Consider the following 20,763-nt stretch of genomic DNA (forward strand, 5'->3'; position numbering starts at 1 on the left):
TAACAACTAATAGCCGTTGCAATACGTGTCTACCGTCAGCCTGTACATATGTCAGCTAGCTAGTGACAGTGCTTCCGAGTAGCACGTAGCGCGCTGCGGCCGCCGCAGCTGCAGCAACACACGCGTTGATGTCGCTTGTTGATTTCATAATATGCCTACGACACTCTGGAGAACTCAAATTAATTGAAAATACTTCAACCAATTTTGGGCACAAAGCAAATAGATGCGTTGCAACTGTAACGTGGCAAGTGAAAAGTGACTGCCACGACAGCAGCACAACAAATGTAACAACAGCAGTCGCCGCAGCAGTGCAGTGAGACAAATGCAGCTGATTGACTGCCGAAAATGGAGTGAAATAAGCTGAAGATAAAGCAAATAAGTGAAACAGAAGCCCAGCAATGATTGGGCTCCAGCCGCTTAACGGTCTGTGCTGTTGACTGTCACACTCACACACACACACACACTTGCAGCGCTGACTGATTGTTAAATGGTAGTTAAATGTCACAATTTCCAGCTGTGGCATGCGAGACGCGTACTAATGCATGCCGCATGCAAGACACATGCCACCGGCAAGCCAACAACAACAGTGGCAGCGACCGCAGCAGCAGCGCAAATATGCGGCGACAAAGTGTTTCACTCATTTTGAGCTTAATAACTCAGTAAACACATACACACACACACGCTTCTTGCACTTTGATGACACATTGCTGCAAGCTGATCGCTGTTGCAGCTGAAGCGCCAAACGCTGTGTGGCAATAGCGTCGGCCATTGGCAGTTACACCATTTCTTATTGTTGTTGTTGTTGTTGTTGCTGTCATTTGTTTACTTGTTCGCAAGCAAATGTGTACACGTACTCGTCATCTTCATCGGCTTCGGCATCGCCATCACCAACGCCGCGCGATCGCCATCATCGCCACCATCGTCGTGCGGTAAATGCGCGTGTGTTGCTGCCAATCGCCGCTGGCCACGTTCGTGTGTTGCCAGCATTGGTCATATACACACACACACGCACAAACACACTGAAGCGCTCATATGATTTGTAGGAAAGCAAACTCCATTCCAATGGCAATTAACGACAAATGACCAATTAATTTGTGCAATTTACAACAACAACAACTATTGCAAGCCAAAGCAAGCTAAATTGCTGTGCTGTGCAAATATCCAAGTGTAGTAACAACACTAGCTGCCTCGCTGTTTTTGGCAAATCTGGCTATCCACCTTTGTGATCGATGCGTCGCTGTTGGCATGAGCGATGACGGTGCAGCTGCGTAACAGCTGTTTGGCAACTTGTTTTTTTTTTTATGGATCCATCGATTTTACTTTTTTCGATAAGCAAAATAGTCAGTTGAGCGATTTTGTTAAATTATTTGAAATTATTGTAATTCTATCGTGAAGTATTCTGTAAAATTTGCGGCTTGGAGCAAGCTTACTTCAACCAAATGCAATTTGTGGCATCAATGTGCAATTTTAGAAAGATTTGTTTCGTACATGCATATGTATATAAGTAAAAAAGAAAATTCATCTGTTAATTTTTTTGGTTCTTCTGGAATATAGCACCCAACAAGTCCGGAAACACAATACATTGAAAGAAAGTTTGTGAAAAGTAGCGTATATGTATACACGGTGCAACACATAAAGCTTTTCAATAAGAAAGGAATGAACATTCACATGTACGGAAGAGTTTCAGTTGGAAATGGAATTGGAAACTGATTTTAACAAATTTTAACTGAAATATCTGGTAGGCATTGGATAGTTAACCGTTAGTTAAGTGGTAGGGTTGCTGGTTTCGAGAAATTTGTATATTTATTTTTTGTCATTATTTTTGTAATACAATATTTAATTGATTAATTACCGGAGAATTAACCGGTTACTTAACTGATAGTTGGCTAGTTACTGGTTTTGAAAAATTTGCATACGTATAATTTTGTCATTATTTTTGAAATCCAATATTTAATTGAAAATTAACCGGTTACATAACCGATAGTTGTCTGGTAGAGTTACTAATTTCGAAAAATGTATATGTGTATTCGCATTTATTTTTGTAATTCAATATTTAGTTTATTAATAACCGGATAATTAAACGGTTACTTAACCTATAATTGGCTGGTAGGGTAAACAGTTATTATAAAAACTCGAGTTTTTCTTAAAAAGCGAGGAAGTAAAATGTATGTATACCATATACATATATATAGTATATACATACATATGTATATCAATTTCCATATATAATGACCATACATAAATAAAACAACAATAAATTGGCAACAGTGCCATAATTATAATACAATAAAAATGTCACAAATTGCAATCATGAAAAATAATAAAAATTAAAATAATAAATTTTACACCCACACAAAGAATAACAGTGAAGAGGAGAAGTGCTGAGAAGAGAAATCCGACGAGAATAAAATAATAAAAATATAATTGCAGTCAAATTAGTTTGTTGCATTTAAAATTGCGCGACATACGCCAAGGCAATAATGGCAAAATAATGGAGGCAGCAGCAACAACAACAAACACGCTAAAAATAACAACAACAATAACAAAGGTAACAAAACTTCAAACAAATAAATTCGCAAATAAACACATTGAAAGTATATTGCTTGTAATTTGTTGTTGTTGTTGTGGTATAAACTTGCCAACTGGTTGAAGCGAGTGATGGCGAGCGCAGTGAAGCAAGTGGGTGGGGTGTGTGTGTTGCTTATTGTGGAGGGTGCCAGCTTATTTGCCGCGCTGCAATGAGGGTGTGTCTTAAGTCAAGTTGTTGTTGTTATTGGTATAACCATTGTTTGCTTTTATTGGTTTGGCTTGAAGGCTGACGAACAGCTGGACGGACGAACGCTTGCCAACAACGTTTTGTTCACACAAACCCACCTACAAAGTGTGAGATGTTAGTAAACACACAGTTTTGGACTTGCCACACTGGCAGCCGAGTAGACATGCCACATCAGCTTACGCCCATATAAAAGCATAGAAATATGTATATGCTCGTATTTAAGTGTATATAAGTATATACAATGTATATGTATGTGTGTATATTTGTGAAATGTAAGTGTATATGTGTGTAGACACTTGTTTGCCACGTCGAGCGCGACGGACACACGCAACCGAGCAGGCAAATTTTTCGCAAATGAGTATAAGCATAATTATTTGTTGTTGTTGTTGTTGTCGTTGTTGTTTTTTGTTTGCTTAATTTGTTGGCGCTTGGCGCATGCAATTGCAAATGGCAACAACAACAACAACACTAACAACTACAGCAAATTTCACTAAATTGACTTTGATGGTTGCAAGCAGCAGTTGAAAGTTGAGGTGTTGATGGTTGACGGCAGATTTGGCCGGAGATGGTGTTTGGTGATGGCGCTGCTACTGGTGTTTTGCTATTTCTTGGCATTGCACGTGATGGCGTCTGGCCGCTAATGTTGGCGCTTCGTGCAACTTTTGCACTTTTAGCTGGTTGGTTGCAAGCACACGGTGACGCGTTGGCGCATCAAATTGCTAACCGGTGACTTTTAGACGCTTGACTGTTGGTGGCGGCACGGCAGGGCGTTGCTAGCCCAGACGCCAGCGCTAATAATATTTGCATTTTGCACGCCATCTGCAACAAAATACAACAACAACAACAAGTATGCGGCGAGTGGCATGCCACACACATACAAATTTACGCTTGGCATGCCAGACTGCAGACAAATGTTTCTGAGTATATATGTACTTATGCATGCATATGTATATACATATGTATGTATATGTGTGTGTATCGGCTTTGCTTCCATAGCCGCCGTCGCCGCCACTCAACTTTATGAAGAAAAATGTTGTGCCAAATAAAATTTATTTGCATTAAATCAGCATATAAGGCCATATTAGTCGCTTACACCCATTTGCATACCAACTAGGCGCGCTGCAACCAAGCGCTTTAGCAACAACAACAAAAAAGCGGCAAAAAAGGCATGAAATACTATTTTGCCGAGGGGTTAGTCAACTTTGTAGCGAAAAGGGGCTGTGCTCTAACACATATACTTGCATATGTGTGCGTGTCCGTGTGTGTGTGTTTTGAAAAGCACCGCTAGGTCGTTGCCCAAATGCACAGGCGCTTAAACCGCATTTGCGAGTGTTAATGCCGCTCGCATGTCGAATATATACATACAAACACTTCTACACACATATACATATATGCATGTACATATGTATATGCACACTCATGCATATTTATGTATATATATGTATATATCTATATATATGTACAATAAAAGCGTGATTGCAATGCAATGCATTTGTGCAGCAACATGTCTGTCGGCATAACTGAACGCCTGGCCGAGCGGCCACTCTTTCGCATAATTTGCATTGCCGGCAATTCGTACTTTGGCTAATTTGATTTAAGATATTTACTTAACCTTTGCGCTTGTCGAAAATCGCGGGTGCGGCGGCAAATAAATTTACAAGCAAATAGTCACACAAATATACAGACATGCACGTATGTACTTACATATGTATGTATGTACATATAAAATTACACGCTTATAGGCATTTGAACGCATCGAAAGGCAATTTACTTGTAACAACAAATATATGTATGTATACATATACATACATTATATACATATACATATGTATATATGTACATGAGTTATGGTATGTATGTATGTATGTATGTATATATTTGTGTGTATTGCTGTACGATTCTGTGTCTCTATTCACTGCGTGCGTGCCGCCATGTACATTTGCATTAAATTAATTGAATTTCGTAGCCAGCAAAGAGTTGTAAAAAAACAATAATTTTTTCCTTAAAATTTATTGAAAATCTTGCATTGAGGTGTGTTGGCAGAATTTTTGCAATTTTTCGTTTCGCTAGTGTTAATACTAATTTTTCAATGCTTAAGTAATTTTGCGATGTTCGGTGAATTGCAGTAAATAGACACGAGGTATTGAGAGCAGCACGAGGCGGAGTCAGTGAGAGGAGGAGTAAATTTTTTAGACATACGAGTATGAGTAAATATGGTTGTCATAAACACATGTAAATACGGTGAATAGTGTTAAACTAGTGAAGCGATTGAAAAGAAAAGTGTTGAAATAATGAGAGAAGTGCCGCATATTGTAGAAAAGGTGATACGATAAGGAAACAAATAGATTTTATTAATCGTATTTTACCAAAAAAATATTTTTTTCTAATTTTTAGAACTAATTATATTTAAAAAGTGTAAAATTATGATAATAGAAAAACAAAAAAAGGGAAAGCTAAATGTTGAAAAATGTATTAATAAAACAAAAAAATATAAAAATTAGTTTAAAATAATAATTTTGAATTTCAAAAATGATCAAAAATTTTCAAATGCAAAATAATAAAAATTTTCTGAAAAATGTATTTATAAAATAAAAGTATAAAAATAATAATATAATTGAAAATAAAATAATCTTAATGTCAAAAATGATTAAAACGAAAGAGCAAAAATGGGCGAAAAATGCATTTTTAAAACAAAAAATTAAAAAATGATTAAAAATAAATGAATTTGATTTTCAAACATGAGAATTTATGTTAAAGCAAAGGAGCAAAAATGGGTAAAATATGTATTTAAAAAATAAAAAATGTAAAAATTACTTTGAAATATACGAATTTTGATTTCAAAGACAAAATTACAAAAAATGGGTTTTTTGTCTTCAAAGTGCATATGGCTTACTTATGTACATACATAGATACATACATATATACATATACATAGTATGTATGTATATCCTTTAGTTGAATTTTAAAATGTATATATTTTAACACAAAATATTAGCATGAAAATGCAAATCACTAACCATTTGAAGTTTAAATAATAAAAAAACCTAAAACAAAATATATTAATTAAATTTTATATAATAAAAAATAAACTAATATTATGGAAGAAAATAGATTGAGCATAAAAAAAATATTTATATGTACGAATTTATGAACAGTGAATAATATTAAAGTGAAAGAAATATTAAAATAGAAATAAATTTTTCTGAGATAAATATTATAGCCATGAAAAATTTTTTTTTAATATTATTCTAACAAAAAACAATATTTAAATTGGAAATAAATATAATAACGCAGAAAACTTATATAAAAAATTATTTAATTATTAATAACAAAACAATTTAATATGAAAATAATTTTTAAGTTGAAATCTGTATTTTATTAAATAATATTTAAATATTTACTTTTGGCATGTGAAGAATTATTTTATTAGTTAATATTAATAATACCGGCATGAAAAATAAATTTTTTAATATTATTCAACGAGAAAGCAATATTTGATTTTTAAAATAAATAAAATAACGAAGAAAGCTTATTTAAAAACATTATTAAATTAGTAATTTGTAACTTTTTAACATACAAAATAATTCTCAATTTTTAAAAAATAAACCGTATTTTATTAAAGTATGCTGTTCATAAATATTAACATTTGTTCATAAAATTAACATGAATTTTTATTAATAAAAAAATTTTTATTATCCAAATACAGTTAATAAAATTTATTTAAAGTATTTATTTATATTTCAAATTATTCAAAAAAAATTTTAAATTATTAATTTTAAGACAATTTAATTTAAAAAAAAGTTCCAAAGTTTTAAAAGGAAATCCGTATTTGATTAAGTAACACTGTTCTTAAAGATTAACATTTGGAATATTCAAAAATATTTTTTTGTAATAACTAATTTTATTTTTTGGTTTTTCAATTTTTATTAATAAAAATAATTTTAATTTTTCTGAATAAAGATACTTTTTCTTTAATTTTTATTAATAAAAAAAATTCTAATATTCGAAATGTAATTAAAATAAATAATATTAAATTTAACTATAATTTTTTAAAAACAAACCCTATTTTATTCATAAATATTAATATCTAGAATATTAAAAATTATTTTTATCATTTTAAAAATTATTTTTAATAATAAAATTTATTTTATTATGAAGAAAATATTATATAATTATATTAAATTGATTTCCACTGATTAATCTATGAGAAGTAATAAAAAAAATGTATTAAACTTTTGACTTTTAATACTTTCCTCACAATTTATACTTAATATACATATATTGAAAACAAGTAATTTTAAGCAGAAGGAACAGTTTTAAATTTTATATTAATTTACAGCATAAAAAACGTGCCATGAAAAATATTTTTCCGTCTTGAGGTATAAAAGAATTCAATAAAACAATATTCTCTCATCTTCATAAAATTACAAAACCACAAAGTTTAAAAGCCATTATTTTCTTTTATAAAATTGTCAACCTTTACGTTATTTTTAGCCGCTTTTATGGTGTAAGCTTTTCAAGTAAACTTCCATTGCCACGTACAGCTTTAACGGCATTGCACCTTTTCTCTCATTACTTGCCGCTCATTATTATTTTAATTTACATTTTTCGGGCCATTGCAATGCAGCGCCCAATTAACGTGGCTTGCTTACGAAAAAATTTCCAGCTGAAAACGCTTAATTACTAACAGACGAGGCATAATTGTAGTGCGCTTTATAGCAGCAGCAGTTGTTATTGCTATTGTTGTTAACTTAACTGTTGCTGTTTTGCCTTTGTCACATTGTCATTTAGACCATTTTCGATCGATTTTTCGAACAAACGTTGCTTTGTCTTTAAATGCGACACTTTTTTATGGCCTCATCAGCTGAAAAACACGAATATTTTGTGTAGTCGCTGCGACTGCGGGTGCGGCGGAGCTGAGTGCTACTGATGTCTCAACTTGTAGTTGGATATTTGTTGGTTTTATTGCAGCGTTATCAGCGATACGTGGGTGTTTGTGTGTGTGTGTGTGAGGGAGTTTTCTAGATCTCAACTGCATGCGTGTGGCCTGAAGAAGAAACCTGGTGTGCCACTAGTTGGTGTGTGGCGCGCACTTACACAAACAGCGTGTCCAAGCATGTAATAATAGATACGTTAAATGCCTACAAAGTATCATTTAATTTGACTCAAATTAAGTGTAACACATTCGGCAGATAAGCGACATTTTCATTTTTCTCTTACGCTGCCGACAGCCAGCGTTGAAGTACGGCTATGAAGACGGTAGCTTGGTAGCTGCCGACGGCCGCCAAGCACTTGTCACATCACACAGCTACCTGTAATGCGGCGAGCAGTGACAGTCAGTAGCCAAATTACGACATTTGCAGCAGCGTGCGCCCGCTGCAACGCGGGCTAATCTCGCTTATCTGAAGTGGCAATCTGACATGTGGCAGTGAGCCTAACTTCCAGCTATGCATGCTTTCGGCTTTGCCGCTGCCTACCAGCTATCGGCCATGACCAATTGGCCCAATCAAGCGGGTGAGTAGAGTCTTTCGTGTATATGCATGCTTGCGTGTGTGTGTGTGCTGCATCGTGCGACCTGCCGAGGTTCTAAGTACCTCACACTTGTCACACACAGCCACTCGCATACACATGACACACAAAGGACGCATAGCTGGCGGTGACAGCCCGGCTAAGGCGGCGGCACTTCAGTTGTACGGCAACCTGCAGCGCTGACAATAATCCAGCCGCAGCGCAAACAGCAAATAGCAAACAACACATCACACAAAACAAATGGATAAATGCTGGATAAGTGGCAGTGCCGCATACACGCCGTAACGGTAGCGCATATACATGCATACTCGTAGATATATATGTACATATGTACGCGCGCGTTTCGGCGGCTGCTTCATAGCGCGCTTCAAGTGGCGCGGATGCGCAAAGGTAAAAAGTTGACAGGCTGCTGATTTGCTGCACTTTTTTATAACTTAACTGTGTTTTTTGCTGCTACCGCAGTAGATATATGTATGTGTGTGTATGTGCTTGCGCTTGGTTGGCTGCCTTGTGTGCCCTTGCCGCAGTGCACCTGTTATTTCGCTCGCTCGCGCGCTCGTCTCTCGCGCTGGCATTCAAATTTGTTGAAAAATCCAATTTCATCGGAATTAGTTGCATTGCCAATGTCAGCAACTAAATTACAAGTACAAATATTTATATAGATTTGCATGCCATGCTAGCTGCTGTCCCTTTGGCTACACTCCCGCCGCTGTTGCTGGTGATGTTGCTGGTGATGTTGCTGGTGCTGTCACTGCTGATGAACTTATTGCCGTTTTTGTGCTGGTTGGTACGTGGCCAAAAGGCCAATTGCCATTTAATGTGACACTAAATCGTCCATGGGGTCAGGGATGAAAGGAAATGCCGTCATTGAGGGACCACAAATTTATTTCAAGCACTTCAATATTCAAGTTTTTTGTCAAAATAATTTTATTGATTCAAATTTTAAGTGTTTTTGGGTGGTTTTTAAGTTTATATTGACATTTTACGAACATAAAAGATTAAGAAAGGAAAATTTAAAAAAAATGGGAAAAAAAATTTTATAAACAGAATTCATAAAAAATTATATGTATCTTAAGGCATGACTTTTGCTGAATTAATAAAGAAATTCTGCTTATAGTTCAAAACCTACTTTATAAGGATATATGGTCTCGTAAAGTGCAAAATAAAGTAACATCACTTTTCATAAGTTACAGGCGAAAGAAAAAGTATTAATAAAAACAACTCATTTTGAATAAAAATTTGAGTTTTGGTTTTAAAATAGTTATATATCTATTGGTTATTATATCTGATAACGATTTAATTTTTTTTGATTATTCGTTGTTTTGCATTTTAGATGACGATATGTATTGTATATAAATATATCGTCACGTAAACTGCAATTTGAGTTTTGGTTATAAAATGGTTATATATTGGTTATAAAATAATTATATATTGGTTATAAATTGGTTATATCTGACAGTGATTTTTAAAATTTTATGACACCTAGGTATGTATAATATGATCTAGTAAATCGTAGTCAATAAAAAACTCAGTTTCGAATTATTGATGATATATAAATTGCATTTCAGGTGACGATGAATACATATATTTTCTTTTTTAGTTTAGTTATGCATGACATGGCGCTTTTAGCACAAAAAAAAAACAAAGAACCAAATCGAATTGGAATTGTGGGCTTCAGCATTAACTCTACAATAAAAATCGCTCGGACTTAGAATTCTTTAAAGTCCAAACTGTGATTTGATGCCTTTCTATATAACCTTAAGAAGCTTTTAATAAACATATGTATGTAACTCTAAAGTTGATCTAATCAGTCGAAATTGAATTTTCTAGCTTTAGCATGTATAAATATAATATTTTTTGATCATCCAATTATTAATTTTAAGTCTTTCTCATGACAATCGGGTCCAAGTAACCGGAACGTACACGTATTTTTAACCAATAAATGTCTGTCAACTCCGTAGCATTCCTCACAATTACTTTAGCAATGTTTTCTGCCGCTACAACAACAACAAAACAACCACAATACTTTTAAGTTTCGACTCCAATCAATTTCAATATTTCTAAAAAAATTCCTAAGACTTCGTGAACAATGATATCTAATTATTATTGAGCAAAAGTTACAGACGAGTGCTAAATATTAATATTTGCATTGTCAGTTGCCATTACAGCAGATTTTTATAGGAAAATTACTTAAAATTATAAATTTTTTTTAATGCTGAGAAGTTTTTCATGCAACAATTTCGTAAAACAAAAAAAAAATAATTTTTTTCTCAATCCTGAGAAGTTCTTCATACAACAATTTAGTAAAACTCAAAAAAAATTTTTTTTAATCCTGAGAAGTTTTTCATATAACAATTTCGTACAATTTAAAAAAAAAATATTTTTTTTCAATCCTGAGAAATTTTTTTTTCCAGTTTTTGAGAAGTTTTTTTGCACTATATTGCTAAATTTTTGAAATTATCAGCATTTTCGTCAAGAATGTAATTTTTTTTTTTCATTTTTTTTAGCGGGTTGGAAATTTTTGAAAACCTTTAAGTTGTTATTATTGTAGCGGCAAAAAATATTACACACAAAATTTCGGTGCAGCGATTACAGTTATACATATCTGTATAAAGAAAATTTCGGTTACATAAGCATCACTATGGTGTGAACGGAAGATCTAGAAGTCCTCGATTATGCTGCATTAGGAACTCAATCGAAACACAGCGCTTACAAAGATCTGATAAGATAAAATTTCTATAAAACTTATGCAAACAAGTAATTTAGTTACATAAAAAGCAACTCAAATGCAACTAGATACGCTGCGAGTCCATCAATTTTGCTATAGCAACAATTTAAAGACTTCCACTGGCCATTGCTGCTGCCGCTGTTGGTCATTAAAGCAAAATTCACAGTGACGCAGCGCAAATAAATGCAATAAAATTATGTTGCACAGTGTGTGAACACAGTTGGCTAGGCCGTAGGTACAGAATTATGCCTTCCAACAACAACAAAAGCAAAGACTTCTAACTACAAAGCAGAGGAGCCTCATGCATATTGTATGCAATTGTGGAAAAGGTGAAATGTATAAAGTGCAAACGGTGTGGAAAAGGGCCGCACACATGCATAGCAAGCAGGGCAACAATCATACATATGCAACACAACAACAATGCATAGCTGAACACACACACATTGCCAGGTTTAGTTAGTAGCCGTGACAATTGGCTATGCTGCAATTGGACTTTCACAACAGAAAAACAGTCAATATTGAAGAAATTACACACACACACACATGCAAGGTAAATACACACGTTTTTCTGCACCGAAACGGTAGCTGTCTCTTTGACTTGGACTTGGACTTGCGTTGGACTTGGTACTTTGACTTTTGCTACTGTGTGCTGCCACAATGGTTGCTGCTTGTCACTCGGAAAGGGTTCGCCGGCATGTTGGAAAGGTGCCACAAATGCGCTTGTATCGCGCTTTGCCGCATCGTTGACAAAGTGTTGCGCGCTACAAAAACGCTGTGTGACCGCCAGCGCCTTTTTGTGGCAAGTTAGTTACTCTCTAATGTGGTTATCTATGTATATATGTGTGTGTGCTTCACACTTCTTGCATACAATTAAAGTTTTTCTTGCAATATGCAACACTGTGGTTGGCTAGGCGCTGTTGCAAGTAAGTTTCGCGTACCGTTAGCTCGTTAGTCAAGTGCAAGGCGCAAATATTGTTTATAAACTTGAAAATAGGCAGACTAGTGCATGCATATGCGGCAGTGGCGGAAGTGCGCGTCAAGCTATTTGGTTGGAAAAAGCTTGCCACATCGGTTTATATAGCTATATAGCAGGAATTTTGTTGCATATAAGTGAGTATATTGGTTGGAGAGTATGCAAATTTAATGCATTGCGAAAATTGTTGCACAATCAACGCGTGAATTGTGCATTAGGTGTGTGGCAAGATAGGCATCTGAGCGCGTGAACGCAACAAAAACGCCTAAAAACTGGCAATGCGGAAGAAGAGACGCATTATTTTTATAGATTTAATATTTCCGCATGAAAAAAATTATTATTTTTTATTTATTAGACTACCGGAAGCGCGCTGCTAAGCCGACGCGCCAATCAGCCAGATTTTTCTTCATATATTGTACATATGTACATATGTAAGTATGTATGTATATACATATTATTATTTATTATACTTGCGTGCCAGCGCCCAAATGGGCTTTTTATTGCATTTAATTTGATAATTGCACGCATTTTGACTGGCCGCGCCGCCGCAGCAGTCATTGGCTGCCAGCAGCAGTGGAAAGCATGCACTTGTGGTACGAGTGAAAAAAACTCTATAAAAATTGTTTATTGTTTTGTTGTTGTTTTTGTTTTATGGTAGGCATTTTGTTTGTTTGTGTTGTTATTGTTGCTGTTGTGCTGCCCCCATCGCGTAATTGCATATTAACTCCAATCAGCCGCGCACAATTGCCCGTTTGCGGCCATTCCGCGCCGCGCCGTCCAATTGATATTGCAGACATTTCGGATAAATGTAAAACAACAACAACAACAATGCAATGTCGTAAAACAATGAATTGTAATTGTTTGCTGCGCTGCGTGGTTCACCGAAAATCAGCATTGAATCGCTGCGTCAACAACAACAACAACCCAGCGGTGGAGTCGCAATAAGTGTCCCAACGGCCAGAGCCGCCCAATCAAGCAGCCAACCAAGAGCACAGCACATATTGCCCATCCAATTATAATATAATGTATATATGTATGTATGTATGTATGCATATATGTCTATATTACATATATGTAAGTGTGCGCGTGTTTGTGCTCTTTGGCTGCTCTTCCCGTTGTCATTTGTGTTAATGCTGCTTGCGTTGACTTTTTCATTGCTATTATTGTTTTTGTTAATAGGTTTTGTTTTAGTGCACGAATACTCATACATACATACATATACACGCACTCTAGCTGGAGCTTTCGGCTCAGCTGCGCGTTCTTTAATGGCGACAGCAGCGCACATTATTTTTAGCTTTTCGCAATTGTATGTGTGAAAATAAGAAAATAAAAAAAAAATAAGCATAAACAAAAACTACAAAAAAAAAAAATAAATGAAATGAAAGCATTAAATTGTCAAATAATCTTTAATGATTCAATGAGCGCTTGCTTGTTGGCTTACTTCTGCTGGGGTTGGTTGCGCCGGTCAACTGTTTGCGGAATTCATTAAAATTTTTGGTTGATTTTTTTTTAAATTTTTATTGAAATTTCTGCCAATCTTCTACAATTGTTGTTGTTTTTCTTACTTTCCTGTTGGAAATGAGGAAACTCGTAACTAATGGGTGGCGTGAGTAATTGATGCGTACGCTCGTTGGCAAACGCATCTTTATGTGTATTTGTGTATGTAAATGAAGTGACTCAATTGTGGACCAATTGAATGGGAGAAGTTTATGAGTGAGAAGGCAAATGGGTTCCAGAATTGTTAGGAACTTTTATGAGTGATTGAATCCTCACTGAGTGCAAAATTTGTTAGAAACTTTCTGATAAAAGAGTTTTGAAAAATTTTAAAATTTAGTTGTGAAATTTCATAAATATTAATTTTGTTTTCTAGCGTTAAATTAAGTTTGAAGGTATAAATATTTTTTTCTTTATAAATTGTAGGAAAATTATATTGAAAAAAATTATATAGAAAAATAGTAGATTTAATTGGAATGAGTTTTATTTTGAGTTTATTCAGTGGCTAGGCACTTTGTATATATTTTTAGAATTTGTATGTTTTCAAAATTTTTTATTTGTATTGTAGTGCGAAAAATTACATTTGAAACTTCAAAAAATAGATTTTAAATGAAAATAAAATATCTGATAAATATTAAAATTTCAAAAATTAAATATGAAATTTATATTTTTATTATCATTTTGAGAATATTTCAAGAGAATATCATATTTTAGAAAATAATATTTAAATGTTGAAATTTCAAAAAACAAAGTTGATCATAATTATTTTCGAAAATAGTATTTCTGATTAAATATTGAAATTTCAAAAATCAGATTGACAATTTCAAATTATTTCAGTAAAATTGAATTCAAGAGAATATCATAATTTCGAAAATAATATTTCTGATGAAATATTGAAATTTCAAAAATCAAATTTGATATTTATAAAAATATCATTTTGAGAATATTTCAATAAAATTTAATTCAATAAAATATCATATTTTCGAAAATAATATTTCTGATTATATACATATATTGGAACTGACCCGGATTGTTATCCTATCAAGGACTGTCAACTCGGCACCATTCCTCGAAATTGCTTCAGGAATGTTTTATGCCGATACAACAACTACATCAACAACGTCTTGAGATACTCTTTTAGCATCCAAACAAAGTAATTCAAATATTTCTATCAGCACGCCGCTAAATTAAGCTTAGTTACAACATCGTTTTAGCAGAAACACTACCGCCCGTCGGCTTTTCACACCCAAACAATTCTCTCATTCACTAACATTTTCTTGTAATAAAATAATAACAAAAATCTGCACTTACCACCTCCGCCGAATCCTTGTCCTGGAAATAGGCCAGGCGGCCCGAACGGTGGCATTTGACGCGCACCCGGCCAAGGCACACCGCCGCCGATGCCACCCCACGCCACCGCGGCTGCGGCCAGCGCGCTAAACGGTGTCGGCCGTATGGGCACATGACCCGAGGCAGCCAGTGCCGCTGGCGAAAGCAGATGCGGTGAGTTGGGCATATGAGCGCTAAGCGTTTCCGGTGATTTGCTGCTGTCCATGCCATCCGGTGTGGAACGCGGCGAATCATCCGCATTCATATCTTCAATATCCACTATCGAATCCTCCTCTTCATCATGTTCATGCTCACCATCGTGCTCGTGCTCATTGTAATCATCATCATATTCCAGCTCCGAGTCCACCGAGCTGCCGATGGGCGAGTGACGTTCATGTTTCGCCAGCAACGCTGTGGCCGATGAGGAGGAGGACGTGTCCGCGCTCGGGCCGCTCATATGTGTAGCGGGTGAACCCAGACGCGATGTTGCCGCATGGTGTTGTTGTTGCGCATTGCTGCCGCTACCGCCCTCCGTGGTAACTAGATTGGTGGGCGCTTCCGCTGAGCTGCTGCTCAACGTGTGACGCAAGTGAGCCGTCGCGCCATGCAAATGTGGCGCTGTGCCACTGTTGGCCGCTGCCGCGACCGCCGCCTGTTGTGCTGCAGCAGCGGCAGCCACCGCGGCGGCGTGTTGTTGTTGCGCGTGTGCAGCTGCGGCGGCATGCAACAAATGTGCATGATGTGCCACGGCGGCGGAATGGAAGTGCGCGTGTGGATGCTGATGTGGCGGATGGTTGGCGGCGTGTGGCGCCAAAGGTTGCGTGCCGTGTGTGGCGCTGGGTGAAGCGGGTGAGGAGCCTGCCGGCGAAACAGGTGACAACGTGACGGCTGGTGTGTGGCTGGACAGATTGCGCGGCTCCATTTGCATGCCGTCCGCGCTGTGCGTGCGTGAGGGGGACAAATTTGCTGCTGGCCGCGTATCGGCTAAGAGTGAAGCGACGCTGAAATTACTCAGACGCGAGCTGGTCTTATTCAATTGATGCGGGTGACTATGCGTTGACTGTGTATGTAGCGGCAACAATTGTTGCTGCAACGTTTGCTGTTGCTGATGTGTTAGGAGGAGTGTGGAGGGTGATGTGGGGCTGCTGTTGCTACCGCTGCGATTGAGATTTGTATTATTGTTGTTGCTATTGCTGTTATTGTTGTTGTTGCCACCAATTAGATGTGCGGGACTGACCACCAGCGTGCTGGGGCTGGTCATTGTCATGGTGGTGGTGATGGCGGCGGACGCTGTTTGCGGCGGTACCGTCGGGCTTGTCATGCTTGTGCGTAAACCAGTGACAGTCATTCCTGTGGATGACAGCTTTAACATGGGGCAGCGGGGTGGCGAGAGTGTAACTGGCGCTGGCGTTTTGATAATGTTGCACAGTATTAAATTTTAATTTTTTTATTATTTTTTGTTTTTATACAAGAAAAGATGTCACAGTGCACAGCTGTTTGACTTCGAATACAACAACATATTTTTTACCGTTTCGTACTCTGCTAAGCGCTTGAGTTAGCGTAATGAGATTTGTTCAACACTCCGGTGAGCTTTTTTGCGATTTGTTTTGGTGTGTTTTGTTGTTTTTGCTTTTGACTCACTGCAATTTTGTTCAATTTGTTTCAAATTTCGATTTTTTGTTTTTGTTTTTCGCTTTTCACGCTCAAATTGGCTTGTCACCTTTGTTGGCTTTGTGCTTTGTCGCTTGCAAATTTGTTAGCTTTCAACTAAAGCGCTTTAATTAATTTTTAATTAATGACTAATGCGACCGTGCGCGCGCGTTCTCATTAACGTTACAACAAAAACGAAAGCACCATGCATTTGCAGTCAGGATTTTAAAACCAGTTTTTGTGATGTGCGTGCGTGTATGTGTTTATTTTTAATTAATTGTTTTTTTTTTTTTAGCTGTAAAACAATTCCAGTGTTTGCAATTTCTTATCAAAATCAAATAAAAAAATTTTCAAAATTGTTTTCCTATTCAACACTTATTAATGAAACGATTTGTCACTGTTTAATCGAGCCACTGGCTGTTTTACTTTGCTTTTGGCGTAGCGGTAAAATATACGACTGGCGAGCGTGCACAAACGAACGGACAACACATCCGTTTAAGATCACGACTGGTCTACAACTGAATTATTTTCATACTCACAAACCCAAGTGCCTGAGCATTGAGGCGTTTGTAGAAACAGAGCGTACGCGGTCGCTCCGCGCAACATGCACAGCCGACGCATACACACCAACACACACTCACCACCACCGACCGGTTTGCTGTATCGCATATGTGGTGGTAGAACTAAGCAAAACAAGCGGCTGTGTGTGTGTGATTCCATGTAGGTGAGCCAGGGGAGCCAGTCATGCAAGCAAGCCTTCGACGAGGGTGGAAGGCAGGCTGCTGGCCAGTCATATGAGTCGAAACGTCCATTCATTGAAACACAGCGCTGAGGCATGTACCACCACCACCACTTATAACAGCGGTAACAACAAAAACAAAAAAAGTTTCAATATTTTCAATATTCACAGCAGCGCTGGCGTCCCGTTAATTTGCAAGTGCGAGCGTGCTGGCTATAGTTTTATGAGATGCTCGTATTCAGCACGGCACTTGGATGCGAGCGCTAGAGTGTGTTGCTTCTAATTGGTTTATGCGTGCAATAACAAAAACAACGCAGTGTTAGACTATTGTAGTTAAAGCCTCGGAGTACGTGTATTCGAGGTTGAAAGAGTTTGAGGAGATGGGAAGTGGCGCAAAAGTTTAGCTAGTAAAGTATCTTTTATATATTTCTCGAGATGCTAAATGCAATTCGAAAACAATTGACTTTTTGAAAGACATAATTTGTTTTGATAGCAGACATTGTAATATAACTGAATTGAAAATAATTATAATAAATAAAAAAAATTATTATTTATGAAATTAAAGTAAATGAAATTAATGTTTAATAATTTACAAAAATATATAAATACGAAAAATAATATTATAAAAACATGAATACAATTTTGTACTTAAAAAAACAATAAACAAACAAAAATAGAAAGATTGTTTTAAACCAAAAATCAAAAAATTTTAGTAAAATTATTTTTGACTGCCATTTAAAAATCGCAAATCTTACGAAAAATGTATAACTTTTTCAATAAAAAAATTTCCAAAAAAAAATTCTTTGACTGACACTTAAAAATCGAAAATTATTTGAAAGAATTTCTCAATAAAATAGCTGTTGAAATAATAACAGTAATAAAACTGCAAACAGGCATAACAAATACGCGGCAACAAATTAAAACAAAAATTCATAATTTTTATTAATCTCACTACCACTCTATCACGCTCTTGCTATTCTTTTCACACCCATCACCTGCCGCCCTTCACTAATTGCTGGCTCGCACGCGCTCTGTTACACTCACATAAGCATGCTACTCTCAAGTATTTTTTTCCATATATTTTGTTTTTTTGTTCTATTCAACAACGGTATGTGTATCTATTGGATATTCATGCATATAAAAAAGCGCATGCAATTCCCCACTTGAGTCGCTCACTCACTCACTCACTCACCGTTGATGGCAGACAATTGGAAGCGCGCACTGGTCACCGCCCCTTGTACTGTACTCACTAAAATGCAGCCACACTCATGCACGTCAACTCACTCACTTCAACACACACACACTCATTTATCGCATGCGTTAGTTGCGCTCACTTGTCTGCACTCAGCGCTGGAAGCAGCTAACGATTTCCAGTGTGGTGTGCTGTGGTGAGTTTGCTTTACTGCGCTTTGGCTGCCTGCTTGTGTTGTTTTTTTGTTGTTCGCTGCTCTCTAAAGGCGGAGAAATGTTGTCAACCAGCCATTTAAAAGCGTCGATTGCTTCTAATTGCATTTATTGTCTTTGCAAAGTATTTTTTAGTTTATTTTTTTTTTTAACAAAAGATTACATATGTAAGTCTATAAATGCGTACATATGTATATGCATACATACATATGTATACCCTGCAGGAAGTGGCAAATGACATAAATTTGTGTTTCATATATTATATGTCATCTTAATAAGGGTTATAGATACATACATATGGTAATTGGTGAGCGCGGTACCTTAATTTTATATACATATGTATATTTACAATATCATTTTAATAAAATTATATTTTGGAAATTAAGATTATTTACCAAAACACTTGTGTTCATATGAATTAATGAAAAGTATTGAAAATTTAATTTATGGTCCGTATATGGTAGAATTTTTTTTTAATATATTCAATGGAACATAAATTATAGGAAATAAATGGATCTCGGCTAAAAAAATGCTTAATCATAAAATCTTTCTGTGATGAGAATATGAATACATTCAAAAAAATATAAGTTATTAATAAGTGGGAGAAATTTTACAGTTTTAATCGTTTGTTAAGGAACATTTTGAATTATATCCATAGCTCTTATGTGATTTAAGTTGTTTATATTTAGGGCCACTGTTTTTTCAACAAACAAAAAAAACGGTATTAAAATAAAAAGAAGCCTCTTAAACATTTTAAATTTTAATATGCACATTAAAAGTTGTCTGCTCCTAACTTTCCATATTCCATTTAAATGACATTAGAAAAAAATGTTCCTCTCTTTTTTATAGCATCACATTTGAGCATTGTAAAAGGGGTAAAAGGATGTCTCAAAGTATGCGCTTGCAAGTTCTTAAATCTTGACTTCCCAAATGCGGGACAATCAAGAAGGAAGTTGTTTCCAACTCCCTTTCTTCCATCCAGTCCGTTAAAAGCCCCAAAGCTTATTTTTAAATAAAATTCAACTCTTTTAAGAACGCCGCTATTTTGTACTTTTTTAAAGTATTTTTTCCACTGTCGGTCATTGTATGAACAGTGTGTCTTGTAGAGAATTTTCTTCATTTAGGTTTCTTCCACAGAGAAGTCCGAAATCCCTGCGCAACGAAGGTCTTTTATTTATCACCGACGGAGATCGCGTCTAAGTCCAAAAATATTCAATCAAAAACATTTAATTTTTTCTTCAAAACATGTCTGTGCATTCTTAATATATTTATAAATATAACCTCAAAATTTAAAAAATATTGATACAATAGTTTTGCTTCTTTTTTAATTGAAAAAACTCGCCTGTTTTTGGCTGTCACCCTAGGTGTGCCTCTTAAGATTTCTTCAAAGCTGTAAATTTAAGTTTGCTTATAATAAACATATAACTTATTCATAAAACCAAAACATATTTTTTTTTATTGAGAAAACTATTATTCCTTTAACATAATGCATATGCCTATAACGAACCTACTTTGTTTAACTTTATTGTTGTTTATAATCATATATAGAAGCAAGATCCGATTCTATATAATAATGTGGGCAAAAAGTAGTAAGACTTTTCTACCAGTGACATCTGAGCCAAATGTCACAACATAATAATCACTATTATTGAATATACGCTTGGCTTTCTGAAGTACATAAAATGCATTCGGCGATTTTTACTAAGAGTGAAATAATTCAACAAAGAAAATCCATTAAATTTTGTGTGCGAAATAAAATTTCTGTTGCGGAAACATACAAAATGTTGGAAAAGGCTTTCGGTGATAATAGTTTGTTGCGAGCAAGTATTTTTGATTGATAGAAATCATTCAAAGAGGGTTGAGAACTCGTTGACAACGAACCACGTCCAGGACGGCCAACAACTGATGATCAACACGTCAATAAAATAAAGAAATTGGTGCTTGAGTATCGACGATTAAAAGTCAGTGAGCTTACTGGTATCGTTGGAATATCGGATGGATCAGTGGAAACTATTTTTAAAGATCGCTTGGACCTAAGAAAAGTGAGAGCACAATTGGTACCAAAACCACTAAATTTTTTCGAAAAACATCGTCACATTGACGTCTGTAAAATAATCATTTCCAACTACCAGGCTGTAATG

The 20,763-nt window shown here is 35.7% G+C and overlaps 1 protein-coding gene across 1 annotated transcript in view; it reads right to left on the bottom strand.

The window, feature by feature from the left end:
- LOC120781424 (muscle segmentation homeobox) overlaps positions 1-16,621 on the bottom strand; it is a 35,291-nt gene extending 18,670 nt beyond the window's left edge. The window contains exon 1 of the mRNA XM_040113647.1: positions 14,812-16,621. Within this exon, the coding sequence (XP_039969581.1) occupies positions 14,812-16,201 (1,390 nt within the window). The 5' untranslated portion in view covers positions 16,202-16,621. The remainder of the gene's footprint in view (positions 1-14,811) is intronic.
- Positions 16,622-20,763: the final 4,142 nt, after the last annotated feature.

Source organism: Bactrocera tryoni, chromosome 1, assembly GCF_016617805.1.
Source record: "Bactrocera tryoni isolate S06 chromosome 1, CSIRO_BtryS06_freeze2, whole genome shotgun sequence".
NCBI classification, from domain to species: Eukaryota; Metazoa; Arthropoda; class Insecta; order Diptera; family Tephritidae; genus Bactrocera; species Bactrocera tryoni.